Here is a 23,241-nt window from a genome sequence, read left to right on the forward strand (position 1 = left end):
AAATTCCATTATTTTCTTCATAGAGCTTCTCATTATCTCCACGAAATGCCAAACTATTTTTAGCAAGTATTTTCACAACATCAACTACTCTCAATAGTACTTTTCTCTAATGTTCTCGTTCTTTGTTGATTTGTTCTTCAACACTTTTATCGATTGTCGCATTTTGTCGTAATCTGATCTCTAATTCAATCCAACTCTTCATGTTGACAATGTGTTCATTACTTGTTTCATGATTTTTAAGTCTAGCACTAAGATTTCTCCAGTCTCTAACTCCATCATTTACCAATTAAATTTTGTTTGCATCATATTTGAACAACTTACAACAAAAACAAAAAAACCTTGTCCAAAGAATTTGAATAGATTAGTCATTTTCTATCATGATGTTCACAGTTGGATAAGTTACGAATGTAACGTATTCAGGAGAAATGTCTGCCTTCTGAATCTTTCAGAAAATCAAGATTATCATTTCTTTTGGGACCTCTTTCAACTAGTAAGTCTCTCAATATTTGATCAATATTTTTCTAATTTCCTGGGTCATTTATGTCTGAAGGTCTTCCTTCAAGGTTTTCTTCTTGTACCAAATCTTCATGTTCATTTACATTTTCTTCATGTTCATTTACATTGCTAGGTTCTTCACATTCTTCAATGGAATTTCTATTCTCATTCAAATTTTCATTAACCAAATCCTCGCTTTCTTGATTTTCAGGTTGCTCATTTTCAACATTCACATAATCTTGAACTAAATTAGAATATGTATTTCTACTACTAGTAATAAATTTTTTTAGTGCTCCCGCTTGAGATCGATTGAATTCTTTAATTTGTTATTTCTATGTCAGCTTATCATGTCCAGACATATACTTTCGAGGAGGCATAATATCCAAATTTAATTCTGAATCTGTTACAATCTAATAAATATCGAGAAAAATAAAGTAATCAAGTATTCCTACCAAAAAGCATGTTAGGGACTAAAATATATCAAATATTTAAATTGAAATTTGAAATTAAACAATAAAATCTGTATAGGTAAAAGATCTTACAATTTCTTCCAAGTTTGAGATAAAGATGCTTTCTTTCTTGACAATCCACCAAATCACGTTTGATTCTGCTCTAATTCACAAAGCCCTAATTCCACAAAGCCCTAATTCCTAAATCCTACTGAGAATTGAGAACTTAAAGAATGGAGGGGTCGGGGGCGGCCGAGCGACAGGGCAGCGACGGGAGGCCAGGCGACGGGGCGACGACGGTCAACCAGGCGACGACCGGGCCGGCGAGAGCCGCGAGAATTGAGAGCGGAGAGGGATGAAGATGAAAAGGCAAACGAATCACGAATGGCTGTGTGTTACAAATTTTGGGGGTTAAGTGACTTGGGTTGGGTTAAAAATTTTGGGTTGGGTCGGGTTACAAAATTTGTAACCCGACCCAATTAAATTGTAGCAAATTGGGGGCCCTAGGCGGCCGCCTGACCCGCTTAGGGTCAGGGCCGGCCCTGCTGTACGTTACAAAGAGAATTATGCGGTATCTAAAGGGGACTTATGATCATGGTTTATTTTATTCTTCATCTAACAATTGTGATGTTGTGGTTTATTTTATTCTTCATCTAACAATTGTGATGTTGTGGTTTATTTTATTCTTCATCTAACAATTGTGATGTTGTGGTTTATTTTATTCTTCATCTAACAATTGTTTTTATTCTTCATCTAACAATTGTGATGTTGTGGTTTATTTTATTCTTCATCTAACAATTGTGATGTTGTAGGCTATTCTGATAATGATTGGAGTGGAGATCATGATGATCGTAAAAGCACTTCTGGCTATGTCTTCAATTTTGGCACCATCGCATTTTTATGGTCGTCGAAGAAGCAGTCTATTCTTACACTCTCAACTTGTGAAGTGGATTATGTAGCAGTTACGTCGAGGGCTTATCAAGCAATTTGGTTGCGTAATGTGCTAAGTCAGATTCATATTCAAGTTGAAGGTCCTACAAAGATTTATGTTGACAACAAGTCCGCAATTGATTTTACGAAGAATCCAATCACTCATACAAGGAGCAAACATATTCATATTCGTTACCACTTTTTACGAGACAATTTGAGAAGAACGAGATCGTGTTGATTTATTACAATTCTAAAGATCAAATTGCGAACATCCTCACGAAACCTTTGAAGTTTGAAGCGTTTGTCAAGTTGACGCACATGATGGGAATGAAGACCTTACAGAATTAGGATTAAGGTGGGATGTTGAAGTTAATCCTAATTCTAAAAAGATTTGAGTTGGTTATCTCTAGAAATTATAATCATACTAGAATTCTATTATGAAATACTTTGTAAAGCCTTTAAACATGCATTCATGCATCATTCAACCTAAAAAAAGAGGGGGAAATAGATATCAGAACATCCGAGTACTGTAGCTATAGTAATAGAGAGTTAAAAAAATTATTTGCTTTTCCCACCAAATCTCTCATCGTACATAATATACTTCTATTTGCTTTGTCGTTGATTGCTCCAACAAATTCAAGCTTCTTACTAAAAAATATATTAAAAGTATTTTGATGAATTAAGAAATAAAAACTTGTCAAAAATAAACTCCATATTAGAATTTTAATAAAATTAAAAAATTTCATAAAAAATAAATATAAAATATATTTGTTATGGTAATTTACCATCTAAAGATAAGTATCAAGAGATTATCTGCATAGGCTTAAAAAGCCATGGTCTAAACCGGTTTTAAAGCACAGCCGAGGTCAAGTCTATCGGCCAGTCGAGCAATCGAGTCATCTTTTCGACCAAGAATCGTCATGACCGACTCGAAGTGCGGGATCAGTCGGTCCCTCGTAATTAAGACGACTCCTCGAGCAAACGTCTCGACCATACACTTGATCTAAAGCTCACTCGACTGCCGGGTCATAAAGTCATAAAGACAACTCATGAACCGACCCGCCTCTACTCAAGGGATAAGACACAGCTAAACTCACATCAGATGTCACTCAACCCTATAGCATTGACTAGTCCCATCAAGATCTCCGCTCTGACAAATCCCCTGCATAAGCCGCTTATTCTACTCACATGTCACTTCTCTGGGATCACCATGATGCTCTTCTGGGCTCGAATGACTTCCCCTCCAATCACCAACCGCCATCTGGAGAGGGAAGGTCGATCGAGCAGCGGGCCTATCCTCTGCACTGTCTCATCTGTCAAATCCAAGATACTGAGAGGATATCTCTCTCCTGTATTCGGATGACTTCCCTTCTAATCGTCAGCTGACATCTGGAAGGAGAACGATGACTCAGCAGTCTATCTGCCCACCCTGCAACCACCCTCCTGTGCAAAAGAAAAGCCAAAATCTCAGAGACAATGGACTATAAAAAGGAGGTAAGGAGGGTAAGGGCGAAAAGAGAGGCTGATCTCTGCTTCTTACACTTGAGCTTTACTTCCTTTTCGATCTTCTTTTTACATAAAGAGAAAATTTAATAACTCTTAGTGAGGAACCCCTACAAGGACCTCAATGGCCCAGGGACCTCTCAAAAAACCCTCCTCAAGTTCACCAGCTGACTTGACCGTCGGAGGTATCACGGGAGAAAGTAGCCCCGTACTCCTGCGATTCTTACATGTGCATGCTATCAGTCTACCCCGCGCGCTCAGAATCGGGCGTAGAGTCGGAGGAGGAGTCGGCCCCATCTCTTATCCTTCTAACCTTCGTCATCAACGGAAGACCCTCTTCGACTGTGTGTTCACAGACATCAATATTTTAACCAAAAAACTATGACAAAAATAAAAAATAGATTAAAACCCTCCTTACTAAAACTAAATTAGCAAATAAAGTTTGGCAAAGAAAATAAATTAAAAATATTGTGTTGATGAATTATACACATTAAAAACTCCTTATTCAGCTTACCAGCTGAGATTGAACAGACAAAGAAAACACAAGATTGATCGTTATGAGCTCTTTAATTTAGTAGATTTGATTCACTCCATACAACTTTTACTGACATTATCCTATGTGAAGTTGGGTTTCTTTCTTCCAATCAATTGAAAATGATGATATCTTAATACTAAAGCCCTTTGCATAAATTGATAAGCAAAATAAGGAAATGAAAAATATATTATAAACAAAATAAGGAATTTATTATTCATACCTTGCTTTTAATCTATTTTTTTTTCTTGCTCAACAAATGATCGAACAACTAAGAAATAGAAAACCAAAAGGAGAAGGGTCATCAATCAATAAAATAATTTTAAAAATAAAAATAGAAGAAAACATAAAAACCAACCTCAATGTACATACATGAGCTTGTCATTTTTTGAAGTCCGGGATTAAAACTGGAAGAAAATTATATGAGCCAAAAGGGTGAAAATCTACGATTTGGATTTGAGAGATGGAGCTCTGAGTGGGGGGCTTAGGCTATTATTATTATATCTCAAAAGAGGCAGAGATACAAAGCCAAAAGAGATGCGCGTAGAAAAACCTTCACCAGTTAACCCTCCTCAGACATTAAACTCTCAAATTCATGCACTGAAGAAACCAAAGCGAGAGGATAATCTCTTATCGTCTAGCTAAATCAAATCACGAACTAGCTAATCATTGTATGAGCTCACGAGGTTTCCAAAAATGTGGAATAAAAATGTGGAAGCTGCCTAAACATATTGAGTCCTTAGAACTCCCCAACATAAAACATACACAAAAGATGTGCACGATTCAAGTGGAATTAAAAATAAAAATAAAACCCATTGGGCATAGAACAACGTAGGCAAAATTGGAACGATAAGACGCACGTACAAAATGTAATAAAAATGAGATGCAGCGGAGACAAAGAATTGACATAATAAACCATATTCACAGTAGTAGACGGCTGAGAAAGCTTGGAGACCTCAAACAGCTTTCACAGTCATCGTTACAAACAATGTACTTATTATATCAAATCCTCACGACAACCAAATCTGAAAACATGGGAAAAAAAGACATAATAAACACAAACAGGTGTCCAGAGAGGCCAAATACCGAACAGAGGCTAAAAAGGACGCGGTACCAATGTTTACAATACATATAGAAACATCCGCTTCCTGCAAACGCACTCCTCGTCCGCAACCATCTTCAATATGCACAAGCTAAGTTCCGGAGTGGAGCAAGCAGTTCAGATCCTTCCTTCATCCAAAGCATTCCTTATGCTTCCACCAAGCAAGGACATCAAACCGCCACCATGAACCCTTCCCTCTGGAATCACGAACCCGAATCCCTTCCCCACCCCTCCATTCGCCGAATCAGCCTTCATGCTCGTAGGAACCAAAACCTGTGGAGGTATCAGAAGTTGTTGCCTAAGCTCTCCATTGTCTGCTGACTCAGTACAGTCTGACACCGCGCTCACCCCAGATGACGACTGATCGCTGTTCCCCATCGTCGTGGTTGTCATTGCCGCTGATGTCGACGACACAATACCCCTAAAAAGCCCCGAACCAATCATTCCTCCGCTTCCTTCCTTTGATACCATACTACCATGAGCTGCACATAATCCACTCCTTCCCCTCGCAAACTTCTCGCAACCTCCCCATCCGCATCTTTTACCACCTCCATGAGCCTTGCAGAAGTCGGTGCTCCCTTGTGCGCTCTTTCCACAACCCTCCATCCTGCATCGCTTCCCTCCACCATGCCTCACGCAGCAATCTGTCCTTCCTCGAGCACTTTTAGTGCATCCCGGCACTGAACATCTCTTCCCACCTCCATGGGCAACACAATAGTTAGTCCCGCCATGAACGCTTTTAGGGCAAACACCACCTCCCTCAAACAAGCATCTCTTCCCCCCTCCGTGCCCCTTGCACAAAGGCGTGCTTCCCTCGGCCCCTTTATTGCAACCCTCAAACACGCACCTCTTCCCTCCACCATGAGCTTTGCAGAACATCGTGCTTCCTTGTGCACCTTTACTGCACCCCAAATACTGGCACCTGCGACCGCCACCATGGGAGATGCACAGACCGGCTTGGGCCCTCAGCGCTTCGTGCGCATTCCATCGACGGTGCACCTCTTGCCGCCAATGACGGATGCAGAGACCCGATCTTGCCACGGCTGCTTTTGGGTGCTAGCCGAGGTGCGTACCTCGCATCGCCGGTCCACCACGTGAGCGATGCAGATTCGCGTCGACCTCAGGCTGCTCTTTGGTGCCACTCCGACGTTGCTGCGCACGGCGGCCGCCAACCAGCTGCCTTCAGTAGGCTGCTTCGCGCCTCTCTTGCTCCTTTGTTGCAGCCAGGCTTCTGGCATCGCTGACCACCTCCATGAGCGATGCAGAGACCAGAAGCCCCTCTCGCTCCTTTGGTACACCCCTTGAATCGGCACTTCTTTGGATGGTGATGATAGGGTCTTTGTTGATCGCAAGTGAAACCACCAAAGGAAGAATCAGTAGTAGCTGAGATTTCAGGGCTGAATTGACGATGATGATGCTGATGTTCGGAGGTGGCGTCACTTCCAACATCTACTAGTTCGTGGGTCTCTGGTTGGCTTTTACTCTCCTCTGCCCTTGGAGCAAAAAGGAGGGTTGGCATGTATCCACCTGACATCCTCTTCGCTGAAGTAGAACCTTCGTCAACAACTGGAATACCAAGCCCAAGCTTCAACATCCCAGAATCAGCCCCAGAAACCAAAGTTTGGCTAAACTTGTTTGCAGATTCTTTGCTCTTAGTAACCCCAGATGGGTAATCGGCACGGTAGGACGTCGGAGTTGGGCCCAATCCAAGAACCAGCTTACATCCATCATCTTGTGCAGAAATATCACAGTTGTTCTGAGAGCACAACATTCTCGCGTTGTTATTAGCATCACCTCCTATGCAGTCCAGAGTTAGTGCAGTATCACCCAAGTTGTCATTTTTGCCCCATGCAGAGAAGTAGCATGTTCCAGTGGTCGATGAATTCATCATAGGCTCATTTCCATGGAATAGGATATGGTTCATGTTAAGGTCCATTGAGTTTTCAGTGTACGGAAAGGTTTTCGAGAGAGTGGGTAACTTAGAGATCAAGAAGGATGTTTATGACTATATCTACAATCTAACAATGCATTTGTAGACATTTCTCTTTGAGAAGGACCTGAGTGTAGATAAAATAGAAGAATGTGAGAAACTTCAACTTGTAACCTCCACCGCTGACAAAGCCGGAAGTGTCGGCCCTATCCATGTCTCGGGACCTGACTGCAGAGGTAAATTTGTGAGCGGAACCTATTGTCTTCTAAGAGTAACTCATCATGTCTTGATGGTAGTGGCCCAATGGAAGAATGGTTAAGACCGAACAAGCTTCTCACACTAATCTATAGATTTTAATTAACCCTGCAAAAAGGAATAAAACAGGTCATTTTTCGCAGGATCAAGGAAAGAAATAACTAAGAAACAGGTGAAGACCAACGTCAACAACCAAAATAAATATGAATATTGCATATAACTTAGAAAACAAAAATCTAGGCGACTTTCTCAAACAAAAAATTAAAAAAAAATCCTCCAGACATGCATCCAGAGAGTGGAAAACACCAAAAAACTTGTTTGATATAGTGTCAGTTGAATGGAAAAAGAATCCAATATATTGACCACTTGTAGAAGAAAACCAAATTCTTGCCTTCCCTTACGAAAGATATCATCCACATATTGAGAGGTATAACAAAAAATAAATCATAACATTTGTGCCTCTGTCTGCACCTACTCTTGAATATTTGATATCATTTTCTCATTCTCCAAGACTCTGTTCACTTAGTTTGAGAGAAATTTGAAGGGACAGTATGCTCCTTTGTTACAAGACCAAAAACTAAATGGATACAAGTTGGTTTCCAGCCAACCAATAAGCCTTGCTCATCTTATGTTTGGGTTGATTAGTCCATTTATCCAATACTTTAGCATTAACTTGCATGGCAATATGTATGTGCATAAAATCTGGAAAAAAATTCAAAACCTTCCATAGAGCTTTATGCTCTTACCTGACCTTATTTTGAAAAACACATAAGTATAAAATCCAAAAGTCGAGAAGTCAACCACAGTAACCCCTAGAAGCATACAATACTTTAGCATTAACTTGCATGGCAATATGTATGTGCATAAAATCTGAAAATTTTCGCAAAACCTTTCATAGAGCTTTATGCTCTTGCCCGACCTTATTTTGATGAACATATAAGTATAAAATCCAAAAGTCCAAGGAATCAACCACAGTAACCCCTAGAAGCATACAGCACCAGTAATTTATAAGCAACAAAGGTGGCTTCAAGATAGAAAACAAAGAATAACTATTTTCAGGAAATCAATCTTTCCATAAAAAATTGCACTAATATCTATTTATGATTATGAGGGTTAAAAGATGCATAGGTGCATGTATGACAAACCATAAGCCCACAGAAAATTGCACCAATAGCTATATTAAAGAATTTGTGAGAAATGCCTTACTCCTGAACACAATATCTGCAAAATCAGCAGCATCTATCTCTGTCCACTTTCATGTCTCTAACAAAAATCATGAATGTGTTGGTATAGAGTTTGGTGAATGATATGTCAGGCTGCGTAGCATAAAATAATAATTGCTCGCCATGTTTGATTCTCAATACAGCAAAGCCTTCTCAAAATAAGACGCTAAACGATTTTCAGGAAACTTTGATTACGGATCCTAGTTTGAGTCTGAAATGGTGCAACCGTGCAAGATATGATCATTTTGACCGACTGAATATTTTTTCTGCAACATGTTACAAACTACAACTCTTTTGGTCAGCTTAAGTGCAGAAGGACCTACGCTCTTACGTCTTCCAGATTTTTATTAATGCACTACGCAGCAATATTTCCAATAGAAAATGTCCTTGGTGTTTTCTAAGCTTTGATAACATGCACATATAATATAAAGTAAAACACCACAAAAGAAAAGTTAGATCACTTAGTTGTCCATCTAAACATCAACAGAATGGACAGAGCACAGCAAATAATACCAGCCATATTGTTAACCTCCCCCAAAAGGTTTGTGCAATTCTAATAAAAATCCACAAGAAAGAAAATTGATTTCACTTCCAATAATGGCCAAAAATACTACATCCTTGATGTTATCTTTTTATTTTTCTGCCTAATTTCATAGTACGGGAAACAAGACCAAACTTATTAACCTAAGGGCAAAAGACAAATTAGACATAGTAATAGGATATAAGGAGTACTGAAGTGCTTAATTAGACCCCTTAAAGTGAGGCTTGCTAGATTTAGAGAATGAAACAGTACTTCAATGAATAAAGTACTCACTTATACATAAAAGTTGTTTAACTAAACATAAAATTCTTCATTGAACCAAAATGATTAGATTCTGAACAGACATGTGCCTTAGGCCATAACTATTAACCTCTATAAGCAAGAGAACAGCACCTAAACAAAATTAAAATTGAAAATACAATGAAAAGAGAAATAAATCAAGACAAAATTCTGAAATGAATGAATCTAGAAGGACACACTTAAGATCTGAAATCTATTCCAACTAATCACATTAACCAAACCCAACACTACGTCAAAATAACAGAAACCGATGTCGGTTCTAATTAAACAACAAGATTAATAAGAATCTTAAACAAAAGCATGAGTACTAACAAAAAAGCTACCTAGGAAAGTGTTGAAATAAATGAATCTTAGTGGGGTTTTATGGAAAGATATCATTTAATGATTGAATTCCATAGAAGAAATTAAAATGTGTTTAATTACTAGTATGTGAGTTTTAGTCCCACATTAGCTAATTAAATGCACTTTAGTTGGTTTAAATTAACACACGTGTTATTTATACACTTGTGTTGGTATATAAGCGAGCGTGTGAGCAAGCGAGCGGGCTCGGGTGCGCGTGTGCTGGCGCGTGCTCTTTTTGCACGTACTGTGCTTTATAACAGCTTAAACGTTTTGCATGTGCTCACTTAAAACCAGCTGAACTTTTTGGACGTTACAAACGTTACAAGGATTGAATAGGTTTTATCGCAGACGTTACAAATATTGTAATAACTGGAATTCAAATATTTGTCTCCCGTGAACCTTATAAAAGGGCATTTTCTGATCATCTGAAAGACAATCAACAGAAAACGAAATCTCCTGTCTTCTTCTTCTTCTCTCAATAATTCTATAAGCTGATTTAGTATTTGAGATTCTGGCGATCTGAAGAAGCAGTCGAGGTGTTCACAAGAAGAGAGCGCTTCTTTGAAGAGCAGTCGTCTCATTCTTGAAAGTACTATGCAAACCCAACGCTACCGTAGGTGAGACAAAGTTTCTTCAAGGTCAGTCGAGGGTGATTCGGCACTTCTAAAAAGTATTTCTAACTTGAAGTGATTTAATAGGATGTATCTAACTTTCTGCTCTTTTCTTTCACTCCTGTATGGTTTTTTCTATACTACTTTGGATATGTTTTTATGCTTATTTTTCCCAACAGAAAGATCATAAGCACAGATACATGGACTCGACAAAATATCCGAAAATAAAACTACTGTAGGAATTATGTCAAAGCAATACAGATATTAATACCTAAGAACCAGATTAACCAGAGCAAACTGAATTAGTATAGAACCAACAGATGAATATATATTCATAGAAACCAAAATTTTAACTCATAAATTCCACCATAAACAGAGCCATACTAGTGAATTTCATAAACAAATTTTTCTACAAGAGAAAAAGAAACATCCAAGCTCCAACTTTCATAATAAAAACAAAATAACAAAGTTAATTGATCTACAGATTCATAACACCCAGATCCAATCCAAAGCACCCCAAATCCCACTAGTTGCAGATTAAAAAGCAAAAAACAAAAAAACAAACAGAGAACATACCTAAATTACCAGAACTGCTAGCAGCTTCAATAGCTGCAACTTAATTTCCAAAACAAAAAAAAAAGGAATCAGCAACCCATTAGAATCACACAGCAGAAGAAGAAATTCCCCCAAAAAAAATCAAACTACACAAAGATCAAAACTTTCAATTACCAGCAAATAAAACCAAGCAAGATAGAAGACTAAGGGATAAAATGAAACAGAGAACGCTCTTCAACATCGATCCACGACGGAAATAAAAATAAAAATACATAAGTTATGTTGAAATTGTACCTGCGAATGGAGATCGAGAAGCTGCCCACCATTGAAATCGATGGAATAAAATCGAGAGAAGTTGGAGCTAAATAGAGAAGGAATTGTTTATAAAGGGAGAGAAAAGAGGCAAGGCGAATAAAATAGAGATTTTTTCCCCCTAAAATATATTTATAAAGGATCCGGGGTCCGCTTCAATTCGATTATTTAGGGCTTGGGTCGGGGGGACGGCGATTGATGACCTGGCTAACGGGCGTTAACTGCGACGCGACTGACGACGCTGATTCGCCGTCCCTCTTGTGGGGCCCCTGCCAGCGGGGTTTTCGATGTGCTCTGTTATTTTGGCCGCTTGCAACCCTCCGCGTAAAAATCGTCATTTCATTATTGGTTGTCAATCTCGGCCGTTCGTTTCAGCTATAGTTTGTGATTATCCATCTGGTTATTAATGATAATTATAACAATATATATTTGTTAAGAAAAACGAAAATATCACGAAAAACAATCAGTAAAAGGGAAGATTAGATTAATGTATCTGGCCTTACTCTCGTCCATGTTCAAGATTTTCTTATTTTTTCTAAGGGGCTGTTTGGTTCGTTTTTTAACTCGGTGGAAAAGTTTTACACCGCCTCCACATCATATTTTTCGTGACCACGTACGATATAAGTTTTTCGTTGGTTTTTTTCCCATCTTTGGTTCGCTAGGGTTGAAGAAGAGAAACTCGATAAAAATCACCGTCACATCAGATTTTTTTCTCTCCCCCAATTCCTTCCTCAACCTCGTGAAATCGACGAAAACTGCAGCCACGTCGGCTTTTTGCCATATAAACAAAAGTTTTCCTTTTTTCCATGCGAACCAAACACAAGAAAAATAAATACATTGGTTTCCCACCTTTTTTTTGCGAACCAAAGCGAAACAATCTATTTCTTAGAAAAGTTTAAAAAACTCAAAACTTGTGTTTTTGTACATGAAAATGCATTTCCATATATCTAGGAAACAAACCAAACAGCCCCTAAAACTATTTTAGGCCAAGCCGATGATATGCGAAAATCTTATATTAACCAACCCCATCCCCACCCCTCTCCTTTTATTGAATTTTTACGGAAATGTGTGATTATGTTTTTTAAGCAAGATAAAATGGATCTAGTTTCGCAATATGATCGGCTAAGGTTTTGTCTTTGTAGAGATTAGCTTGGGGTAGCTTTTCTATCTCTTAACTCCAGCGCTGCTACATGGACCCAAAATATGGGATCAATGGAGGGGACATGTGAGATGTCCCCCTCCTATTGCATAATGAGCTGACATGACCAGCTCATTATGCAGTAGCGAGGGGATACCTCACATGTCCCTTCCCTTGGTCCTCATATTTAATTTGGATCCTTAAGTTATTTTTCTTTAGAAATCACACGGCGAATTCTCCAATACGTAGTACCATTCTTGGAGGATTTCACTGCACCAGCTACTACTTTTGCATCTGAATGCACGTGGATTCTTTGGTAGCCAAGAGAGTTGGAAGTAATTTTTGGAGCATGCAGAACCCTCACAGCCTCTGTTGAGGAGATCTGACCCAAAGTGATAAATAGAGCTCTCCCAGTCCGTAACCTTCCCACACGTGTCCAGGATGCTCCTCTGTCATTAAAACAACTACGTCTATTTTCATTGTTACATATGCTTTTCATGAGGATGCCCACTTATTAGCTTTCATCCCATTTTCAAAACTTTCAAGGGAACCAAACATGCCCTCGCCGTTTAATCTCTTTTTTGATAGTACGAATCGCTATTGGATCCTCTACAGTCTTGCTTACGGATAAACTTTACCACTTATATATTCATTTTGAGCAAACCCACAAATAATAATAATTAAATAATTTAAATAAAATTTCTCTTAGCTTTGAAGACGACGTTGGATGAACTAATATTATTTGTCTAGAATTCTCTACAATTAAAATTGTAGAGAATCTCTCCTTGTAAGCGTTGATGTTAATAAGATGGGATATACAGCGCACGAAGCTGACGTGGTCCGATGTGCCATAAATAGTACCGGGGATGGAGAAATGATGGCGTGTGCCAAACATTTAATGTGATGTCGACACGCTGTCAGCAGGGGGTTCGAGGTCAAAGTTGCTTTTTGACTTGTATCAAGGGGTGCCAAGAAGTAACGTCTTTCGAGTCGACTCAACGAGATGCCAACTAACTAACCGGTTAAGAGGACTCGCAGTTAGTCGTCTTTGACAAGAGGACCGACGAGTACCGCCATTCGAGTCGACCTAGGAAGATGTCGACTCGGCGAGTCGGCTGAGTCGGGGCTCTGACTGTCTTGAGCGTCGATTCGACTGAATGGTGCGTGACGGGAGATATCTGCTTGTTATTGGCAAGGGGGCACAATTTGACAACCGAAAACACCAAAACATTAAGAATATTAGACCAAATTCACAGGATACGTGGGGGGAAATTGGAATAAGTTTTAGGGATTTAATAATGTTATTTAATTATTACAATTAGTCTAATCCTTAGTAGTTGCGTGTCATGCTTCCATCTAAGTCTATATTGCACATGTAGATTATTGATAGCCAACAACTCAACAAATTGATTGGCTCCTTCCAAGTTGCAATGACGCCAATTGGAAAGGTACGCTAGACAAACAAACACTTTCTTGATCACGCTTAGGGACTTATATGGTGGACTGGACTTAACTTATTGCGATGCATCTACATTGCCCAAAAGACTTGCTATTACCCCCATTTTAAAGTTTTCATGATTCCAACATTTTCTTAATCACCATGATAATTGACAACCCCTATAAGACAATTCCAAACCCTGTGCTAGCTAGTTTGCCACTGCGTCATTCTCTCTTGTACGTACTTAGCTTTTTAATCGATGGGTTATTTAGATATTAGTCCCTTGAATCTTCAATAATTATATATTAGTCCCTCAAATCTTAGAAATTGCTCATCATCTCTCAAATCCTAGGGCTATTGCAATTTGGTCCATCAATGACCAAAAAACCCTCATTAATATTTATTAAGGGTTATTTGTAATTGGCCACCTTAAATATTACATCATTTTAAATTTTGATACCCTAAACTTTAACCTTCTGTTTTTACTCTCGGATGCACCAATCTTTTTTAACATTTGATGCTCCTTACATATTATTTTTCATACTTCAAAGACTCCAATTTTTTTAACTTTAACACCTCAGAATGTATACGCATTTCAAACTTTGACACCCTAAAGGACAAAAATTTTCGTGCCATTAGACTATACTATACGCCTGCGGTACAAAATGTTAACAATAATACTTTGGGGTATCAAAGTTAAAAGTTATCAAGTTTAGCATAACAAAAATGTGAGAAAAAGACATTGAAGTATCAAAGTTAAAAAAGGCATAAACTTTAAGATATTAAAGTGTCAAAAAACTTTGGCATCTAAATTACAAAGGCTTATATAAACTTTAGAGAATCAAAGTGTAAATAATTATTTTTCTAGGAAGACATGTGTTAGAAGAGAAATCATAACTAAAGGATATATTGGTCATTTAGGGACCAAATGGCAAGACCTAGTAGGATTTGAGAAACTGATGATAAATTATTAAGATTTGAGAGACTGATATAGAATTATTGAAGATTTGGAGACTAATATTTAAATAACCCTTAATTAATAAGAATATAAAAATAGTAACTATACATCTTAATGTTTTTCATTTTTTTTTTAAATAACTATTGCTGGCGACCTTCTAGTGGTTCACTCTTGGATAAGCTCTTGTAAACCAATGAATGCTAACCTTCACGGGCACACTCTTCAAAGCAGTGGGGCTGAAGTTTTCTTTTTATTTATTCTAATTGACCATCGAAGATGTTTGTTACCTATTTATCTGGATTTTCAACATATATTAGAACTAGTGTGCACCCGGTGCTTTGCAAGGAACGCTGTATTTTAAACTTGTTTCCTTCTAAATTTTAATGTATTTGGTTTAATTATTGTATATTTAAAATTAGAAATTATATCTACTTATCTACACTTAAAAAACGATTTAAGTTTTAATATATTTGATGTAGAATTCATATTTACTCCTTTATACTTAAAAAAGAATCTAAATTTAATACATTCGATTTAAAAATTATATCTATAACCAAATGTTAATATTGTAGTAAAAAAATTCACTGTAGCATGAACAATACTTCATGCGCCAGACTTGATTTGTTGTTTATGCCACTGTAGCATGGACAGTATTTCGTTGGGTCCTCCTATAAGTAAAATAATATTGATACAACAGACAACAGATCACTTAAAAATTTTATGGAAGCAATATGATACAAATCTAAAAGCGGATTTAGAAATATCTTCACGAACAATTTGATCATAAATAAATAAAAGAAATACAATCAGCCTATATATAAGTTATAAAATTCAATTATATGGACAAGTCGGGTGATTTTCTCAAACACGGACGATGAGATCTCAATTCCGAACTTTTTTGCGACAGAGATTGACGTAAACCACGGTGCAAACAGATCCACAAATATCAACGGACCGGCTTTTTTGGCGACCAGTGCTACCGTTAGAGGGCAGATGTAATTAAGGGAAAACTCCTCAGGGGACCCTTAAGGGGACAGGTGAGGTGTCAATCCCAGAGGGCTTGATACACAGGTGAGGTGTCAGTCCCTGGGGGCTTGATATACTGTTCATGAACAGTGTATCAAGCCCCCAGGGACTGACAACTCACTTGTCCCCTCAGGAGTCCTCTATTTTGGGGTCCCTGTAGCAACACATGTTGAAAAATTTATGATTCATCGTCGAGAGACTTTGCAAAATTGGTAGCATTCTGGGGAGAGCAAAATAAAGACAAAAGTTTGAAATGTTAATACGGTGATTAAAACTTAAAAATTCTAGTTTTTTTATGTAAAATTAATGGAGCACTTTGAATCTTTGATGCCTTAAATAATTTCCATGAGCTTTTTTTAATGGTGTTTGTTCATTTAATAAGCTATATTTTATTTATGATTAATGCTCCAATGACCAAAAATATGGGACCAAGGGGTAGGACAGGTGATGTGTCCCTTCCCTATTAGATAATGAGTTGGCCATGTCAACTCATTGCCAACTCATTATTTAATAGGGGAGGGACACATCACTAGTCTCACCCCTTGGTCCCATATTTTGGGTCCCCATAGCTGTAGGCGTCTAAAAATACCTATAGGTATCCACGCACAGCTCAAGATGGAGAGAAGATGATGAACGTCGTTATCCGAGTCTAAGAGGATTATCTGTCGTCGACAAGCGCATGAAGCGAAACGACGAACCAAGTGGTCCGCGCGCATCAATCAACACGCGCGCGTCAATCAGTTCGCGCGCGTTCAACGGTCAATCCCGTAACGAAGCGTGCAAGTCAATAAGATGATCAATCACGCGAAATGGGGAAAAACTACAAGTCCCGGAAAATCAAAAAAGGCAGGAAACATACAAGTTCGGCCCAAAGCCAGATCACCAGAAGGTGACTCGGCGGCCGAACCACCAAATGGTGGCCCGGCCAAGACCGAGTCACCATTTGGTGGCTCGGCCAAGGCCGGCTCGGCCAAGGCCGAGCCACCATTTGGTGGCCCGGCCAGGGCCGAGCCACGGGTGACTGTTCGGCCAAAATTCGGTTTTTCGGTTCTTTTATGGATTCTTTCGGGATTTGGGGTTCCAACTACTCTGATATTGTTGTTAGACAGTTTCTAACTGAAGACAGAGAGGATCCTTCGTTTTGATCTAAGAAAACCACCAACAAAGCCTATAAATAGAGGCTCGGGTGTTCATTTTTAGAGGAGGAGATCAAGAAGGCGAGGTGCTACCGGTTTCTCAAGTGCATAGCCACGAATTTCAGAGAGGGTTAGCAGATCTTGGCGATCTCCTGTGCATAAAGAGTGGAGTTCGAGAGATCTGAGACCCGTCCCCTATTCCTCCGGATTTAAGCTTGGTCTTAAATCCCGAGAAGAGCCGTGATTTTGCTTAGTCAAAATCACCGCTACTGCAATTACTTCCTTCGTGAAGTGAGAGCATTATTTATCCAACTTCTGCTAACCGGATCTGATCCGCAGCGGTCCACGGATATTAACGTCCCCGGCACAGGCAAAATTCCCACGCAAGTAGCGGGTGATAAACGTCTGTTGCGCTGTTTGATAAGAGTTGTAATCTTTATTTTTATTATATAAAGGAGGTCTTATAAAAAGATCAATTTTTTTATTTGAGTTTATTGTAATGACCAAAGTTGTAATAGATTCAATGACAATGAAAACATCACCTTTTGATCCAAACAAGCTGGCGACCACAGTGGGAGCCAACAGCTTCGCTGCCGAAGCTGTCGTGCCGTAACCACGGATCCAGATCCCGGTTTACGAAGAGGTCGAGTACGAGTTCGACCAACTGAAATTCGAGGAGTATCTGTCGTCCTCCTCATCCAGATCCTCCGCCCCTCGCAAGCGCAAGAAGATCAAGGCCCCCGTTGCCGCTGCAACCCCGCCTTGTAATGCCCCTCTGGCCTCCAATAAGCCCGGATCTACAGATCTTGACCTTTCCTCCACCAAGGAGTTAATTGCAGAAGGCACGCCAACCCTATCAAAGAGGGCACGCCAAAGACAGCGCCAACGACTTGCGCGTCGACTCGGTAAGGCTTTGGAGCCGGTTGACGGGATTCGCTACGAAGCGGATCTGAAGTCCAGAAGGTGCAAACCCCTTCAGCAGCAAATGAATGGTGTATCCTCCAAGCCAACAGCGAATGAATGGATCCAAGTCAAACGGATCCGCTCAACCCTCGAGGAGCGCATTCAGAAGCGTCATGCCTTGATTGCGCACGCACGGATCCTCGTGCGAGAAGCGCAAAAGCTGAAGCAGAAAGAAGTGGTCAAGAATCCACCAAGATCACGCCGAGTCTGGAGGCCAAAGTCCAAACCGGTATCAAAAACAACCCAAACGGTGCCCGAAGGCGTCAGAGAAACCAGAAGATCAAATGGTGGCTCGGCCAAGTTCAAACCACCAAATGGTGGCTCGGCCAAAGTCAAACCACCAAATGGTGGCTCGGCCAAGTTCAAACCACCAAATGGTGTCTCAGCCAAGTTCAAACCACTAAATGGTGGCTCGGGCAAAGTCAAACCACCAAATGGTGGTTTGAGCAAAACTCAGACTGGTTTGGTCCGTTTCACTGCTGATTCACTTCCTATAGTCCCGTCTGAGTTTCCGGCGGCCCATATTCATGTCCCGATGAATTCTACACTCCCAGTGATACCTCACGACCACGGAGACTTATCCTGTTTCAAGATGAGGATGACGGATCACCTGGGTCCTTTGCACGAGGATCGAGGCAAGGTTCCGATCAAAGAACGCTTGGGTCTGGTGACTGAACCCCGAGCAGCCACTCGAGCTGGGGGTCGCACACGCCCTCGCAACAAATCAGGACCTTTGTATAATGGGAAAACCCCTGCACTTGACCATCTCGGACGACGAATTGAAGACCAAGAGCCCGTCAAAAGCGCGCGCTCCCAAAAGCGTAGCTCCAAACGCGTGACTCTCAAGAACGCCAATAAGACAGCAAGCTCTCAGAAGGAAACGTGTTCGTCAGACGACGACGTTATACCTAAGAAATCGTGCCAACACGCAATTGGTAATTCCGATCTTCAGACCGATGAGTTGTACTATCAGGCTGGGGGTACGAACAGATCTCGAAAGAGAAGTACCCAAGAAACAGACTCGCATTGTCCGTGCATAAATATTATCAGGGCAGTATTATCAGCGTGTAGCTACCCCAAGACCGCTTCGCAGAGGGTCTTGGTATTCGAGAGGATCTCTAACGGAATGGCCAAGTCCAGACCAAGGTGTCTCCATAAAAAGCGATCGGCTGTTCAAGGTGAAGAATTCCCAGAAGTCACAATAAATATGGCTGATAAGGGAAAGTCAATTCGACCTTCTAGCTCTGACCCGCTTATATCGCATCGTCTAACCCGGTTACGATCAGGAACTATTAGACAAAGGGACTATCAGAGAATGCATAGAGGTTTATCCTCGGATGACGAAGCATCAGATGCTAACTCGACCATCGCTTCTGATAATACGGTATCCAGTCCGGGACATTCCCGCGAAGTGTTTATGATTAACACCAAGCAAATCGCCAAAATTCTTGAGGATGCTCTAACCAAGCAGAAAGAAGCATTCAAGATCGAAATGGAAATGGCTATTCTACGAATAAGGGAAGAGCATGACCAACAAATTCGGGCTCTGTCCAATCAGTTCGGTGAATCCAGCCGTCGTAACCTTACTGACCAAGTAGGTAGCGATTCAGACGTGGATGAACGTCTCGATACTGAGAACCTTCCCCTTGACCAAAACGCTGGGGGTGGCCCCACCAATAATGACAACAATGGGGGTAGCCCCGTTATTCCTCTTAAGAATCGTCCAAGCCCCGATACGAGCGAGGATGAGAAAATAAAAGATCTCGAGAGCAAAATCAAAGCTCTGATGTCTGCTCGAGAGGTGAAAAGGACCGGTATTCCGTGTCCATATCCGAGAGAGTGGGATTCGATCCTGTATCCGGCGAAGTTCAACCTGATCAACTTCACACCGTTTGATGGGAAGGGTTCGCCCACTCAGCATTTGATCTACTTCAAATCCCACTTGGGCATGATCTCCGGTAATGAAGCCTTGATGGTTTGGTCATTCGTTGGCACCCTTCGCGGGCCGGCCTTCGATTGGTATCGTCGTCTTAAGCCCGGAAGTATTAACAACTGGGACGATATGGAGAGTTTATTTCTCGACAATTTCTTTGACGACGACGACGAAGTATCCATCAGGACACTTTTCGATGAGAAACAAGAAGATGATGAGACAGTCGATGACTTCGTCAAGCGCTTCCGGAATAAAGCAAAGAACTGCCGAGATCCAATCACGGAGGACTTCATCCTCCAGACATGTCATAACAACCCATCTATTGAGATATTGGAAGTTATGCGAGTCGCACCGTCCAACACTTGAAAAGAGTTGAAGATGCGCGGAGAGCGGGCCAAACGCTTCCTCCGAAGAAAGAAGGCCGAGAGGAGCCAACCGACGGCTAATCCTCCAAACTCAAACTTTGCTTCCCGTGGTAAGGAAAAGGCACCCGCAGCAGTTGTTGACGTTAATCAGACGTCGCAACAACGACTCCGAAGGCAGCAAAAGACTTCGGATCCGAGACTCTAAAAAGAGTATTCCTTCAAAGACGAAGACGCTCCAGCCATCTTCGAATCTCTCCTTGAAAACAACAAGATCAAGCTACCACCTATCGCAAATCAGGACGAAGCTGACAATACTGCGGATCCAAAGTACTGTGCGTACCACAGGAGGGTCCTTCATCCCACCAAGCATTGCTTTGCTCTCAAGAATAGCATCCAAACCTTGGTTGAAGCCGGTGTTATATCGCTCAGTTAAGCCGAATGAACACTCCGACAAGTATAAGAGTATAAACTGCTCCTTTCAATACTCCAATAGGTATATGAGTCTAAACTGTTTCCCACTCTCGACGGGAAGTTCCTAGAGAATTTTTATATGTAATATTCTTAAGGATAACTCAGTCATGTTACTCAGTACAATTTTAGACCCGGTTTCGTAAAGGAAGCTGGGGGTGGATGATTTATGTAACGGAAAGTTCCTAGAGAATCATATATTCTTAAGGATAACCCGAACATGCGACTGAGGATAACGTACTCCTCGTTACACCCAGTTTTGTAAAGAAAGCTGAGGGTGGATAATTCATGTAACGGGAAGTTCTCAGAAGAATGTTAAACGTAATATTCTTAGGGATAACCCGATCAATATGATCAAAGTGATAAACACTAAACTCCTATTATGATTTCTGAACACTCTTTTGCTGAGATGAGATTCGATCACTTCATTGGATCAATTTTCCCTCACAAAACTCTCATTGGTGTTTGATGACTCACAGTCTCCCACCACAAAATCCTCCACCGATCAGACTAATTGACGATGAGACCACCAAAATTCTTTCCTGTTTAATCCATTCAAACTTCCGCTATGTTCGTGCACTCAACACTTTCATGGTTAGAGTCCGGATATAATGCTTAGAATTTTGATCTGTTAATCCTTGACGAATTGTCAAGCCTCTTCGTGTTAAGTCCTTATCACTTAACACCAAGAATCCCTACTGAGTGATTTGTACAAGTCAACACTACCACTGTAGTTTGTACTCCCACTCTCGTTGTCCACTTGGTCAAACCTTCCTACAGTTAGGACCACAGTCAAAATCCCCTCCCGATTCCTTTAATGAACAGTTAGGACCACAGTCAAAATCCCCTCCCGATTCCTTTAATGAACGAGAGGTCCACAAATCGAGTGATCAAACCTATAAAAGTTAGGAAATCCCCTCCCGATTCCTTTAATGAACGAGAGGTCCACAAATCGAGTGATCAAACCTATAAAAGTTAGGATCATCTCACACTCTCACTTTCATTCGGTCAAACATTTCTACAGTTAGGACCACAACCAAAGACTCATCTCGATTCCTTCCATGAACGAGAGGCCCACTTTCAAATCGAGTGATCAAACATTCTTACAGTTAGGATCACTTCAAACTCCCGCTTGATCAAACCTTCCTACAGTTAGGGCCAAAACCACAATTCATTCTCGATAAACGAGGAACCCACCTTTAGTTCGATAATCAAACCTTCCGACCGTTAGGGTTATCCAAATCTTTTTGATTCTCGGAGTGGAGATCCCACTCCTAGTTTCGCCTTTCCGGATTCTTGAAGTGGAGATCCCACTTGGAGTTTTCTTTTTCAACTGGAGATAGAATATAAAATTCTTCCTCTTCAGCTTTGGGAAAGAGAATATAAAATTCTTCCTCTCCCACACCGGGTTCGTCTTTGCCCCAAGAAGAAGACATCATTTTTTCAACTCCTAAAATCCGTGCTTCACACGTACGGGGAATTTTATCCCGAATCCTGAGTAGGGATAAGTCAACGCCTAACACGCGCTGCCGGTTTAGTCTTTCACCGATTGAAAAAGACACCAGAATCCAGTCTGGGGTATTTTATCCCAAAGCCTAAGTAGGGATAAGTCAACGCCTAACTCGCGTTGCTGGGTGGTTCGTTCCAGTAAAAACGACCAAGTCTACGTATTCAACATCGTAGCAACAAAAATCCATGCCTTTTATGCATGGGGAATTTTATCCCGAATCCTGAGTAGGGATAAGTCAACGCCTAACACGCGTTGCCGGTTTAGTCTTTCACCGATTGAAAAAGATACCAGAATCCAGTCTGGGGTATTTTATCCCGAAGCCTAAGTAGGGATAAGTCAACGCCTAACCCGCGTTGCTGGGTGGTTCGTTCCCGTAAAAATGACCAAGTCTACGTATTCAGCATCGTAGCAATAAAAATCCATGCCTTTTATGCATGGGGAATTTTATCCTGAAACCTAAGTAGGGATAAGTCAACGCCTAACACGCGTTACCGGTTAGTTCTTAACCGTAAAAAGAACAAAAGCCCACATATTCGACATTGTGACAGGTTGTTATTCTGATAATCATATTTTATTATAATTTTATACCCTCATTATCTATTTTATATGAATAAATATGCCATTAATAATTGTTTTTATCTTTAATTGCAGGTTAATGAAGAATAAATCTCAAACTCCCATCTCTCAACAAAAACCCATCGATTAAATGAAGAAATGAATCAAAGAAGCCCATTGGAAAATCAATTTCCAAATTATCCAAAAGCCCAGAATCAAGTCGAGTAGCCTGTAGAAGCCAGAGAAAATCAAAAATCAAATATGAAAAGAAATCATATTCAAAATGGTTGGCCATAAAGAAACGACGATATCTCCTAATCCGGAAGGCGGAATTTAACATATAATATATGAAAATCGCCTATCTCGACGAGACGAAGCTATCCGTAAAATCAGAATTTGGAAATAGTGGGTATGGAGAGGAGGGCTACTCTTAATTGAGAAGGCCTTCCAAAATTGTAACTTTTTGTTGCAATTAATAATAATAATTTTTTCACCACTTTAAATTTTTCTCTTCTTCTCTTTGTTGGATGATGAAGATGAAGATGAAGATGGAGAATTATTTGAAGGTTTGCATTTCTTTCTTTTTCTCTTTTATTGCTTATTAGTTTAGATTTATTTCTATGCTTGTAGTTAGATTTTATTTTCTTGTTAAATAGCCAAGAGGCTAGAAC

General features: G+C 40.2%; 1 protein-coding gene and 1 long non-coding RNA gene across 2 annotated transcripts; both read right to left on the reverse strand.

Annotated features, from left to right (window-relative positions):
- Nucleotides 4,783-7,086, reverse strand: LOC109832626. Its single transcript, XM_020400004.1, is given in 3 exon segments — nt 4,783-6,061; nt 6,064-6,165; nt 6,168-7,086. Coding segments are annotated over 3 exon segments (1,815 nt in total). The 5' UTR covers nt 6,948-7,086; the 3' UTR covers nt 4,783-5,128.
- LOC109832627 lies at nt 7,160-11,216 on the reverse strand. The gene is made up of 3 exons (XR_002244807.1): nt 11,063-11,216; nt 10,790-10,828; nt 7,160-7,304 (listed from the first exon to the last, which is right to left on the reverse strand). It is a non-coding gene; the product is annotated as an uncharacterized LOC109832627 (long non-coding RNA).

The sequence above is a fragment of the Asparagus officinalis genome, chromosome 3 (genome assembly GCF_001876935.1).
Source record: "Asparagus officinalis chromosome 3, Aspof.V1, whole genome shotgun sequence".
NCBI classification, from domain to species: Eukaryota; Viridiplantae; Streptophyta; class Magnoliopsida; order Asparagales; family Asparagaceae; genus Asparagus; species Asparagus officinalis.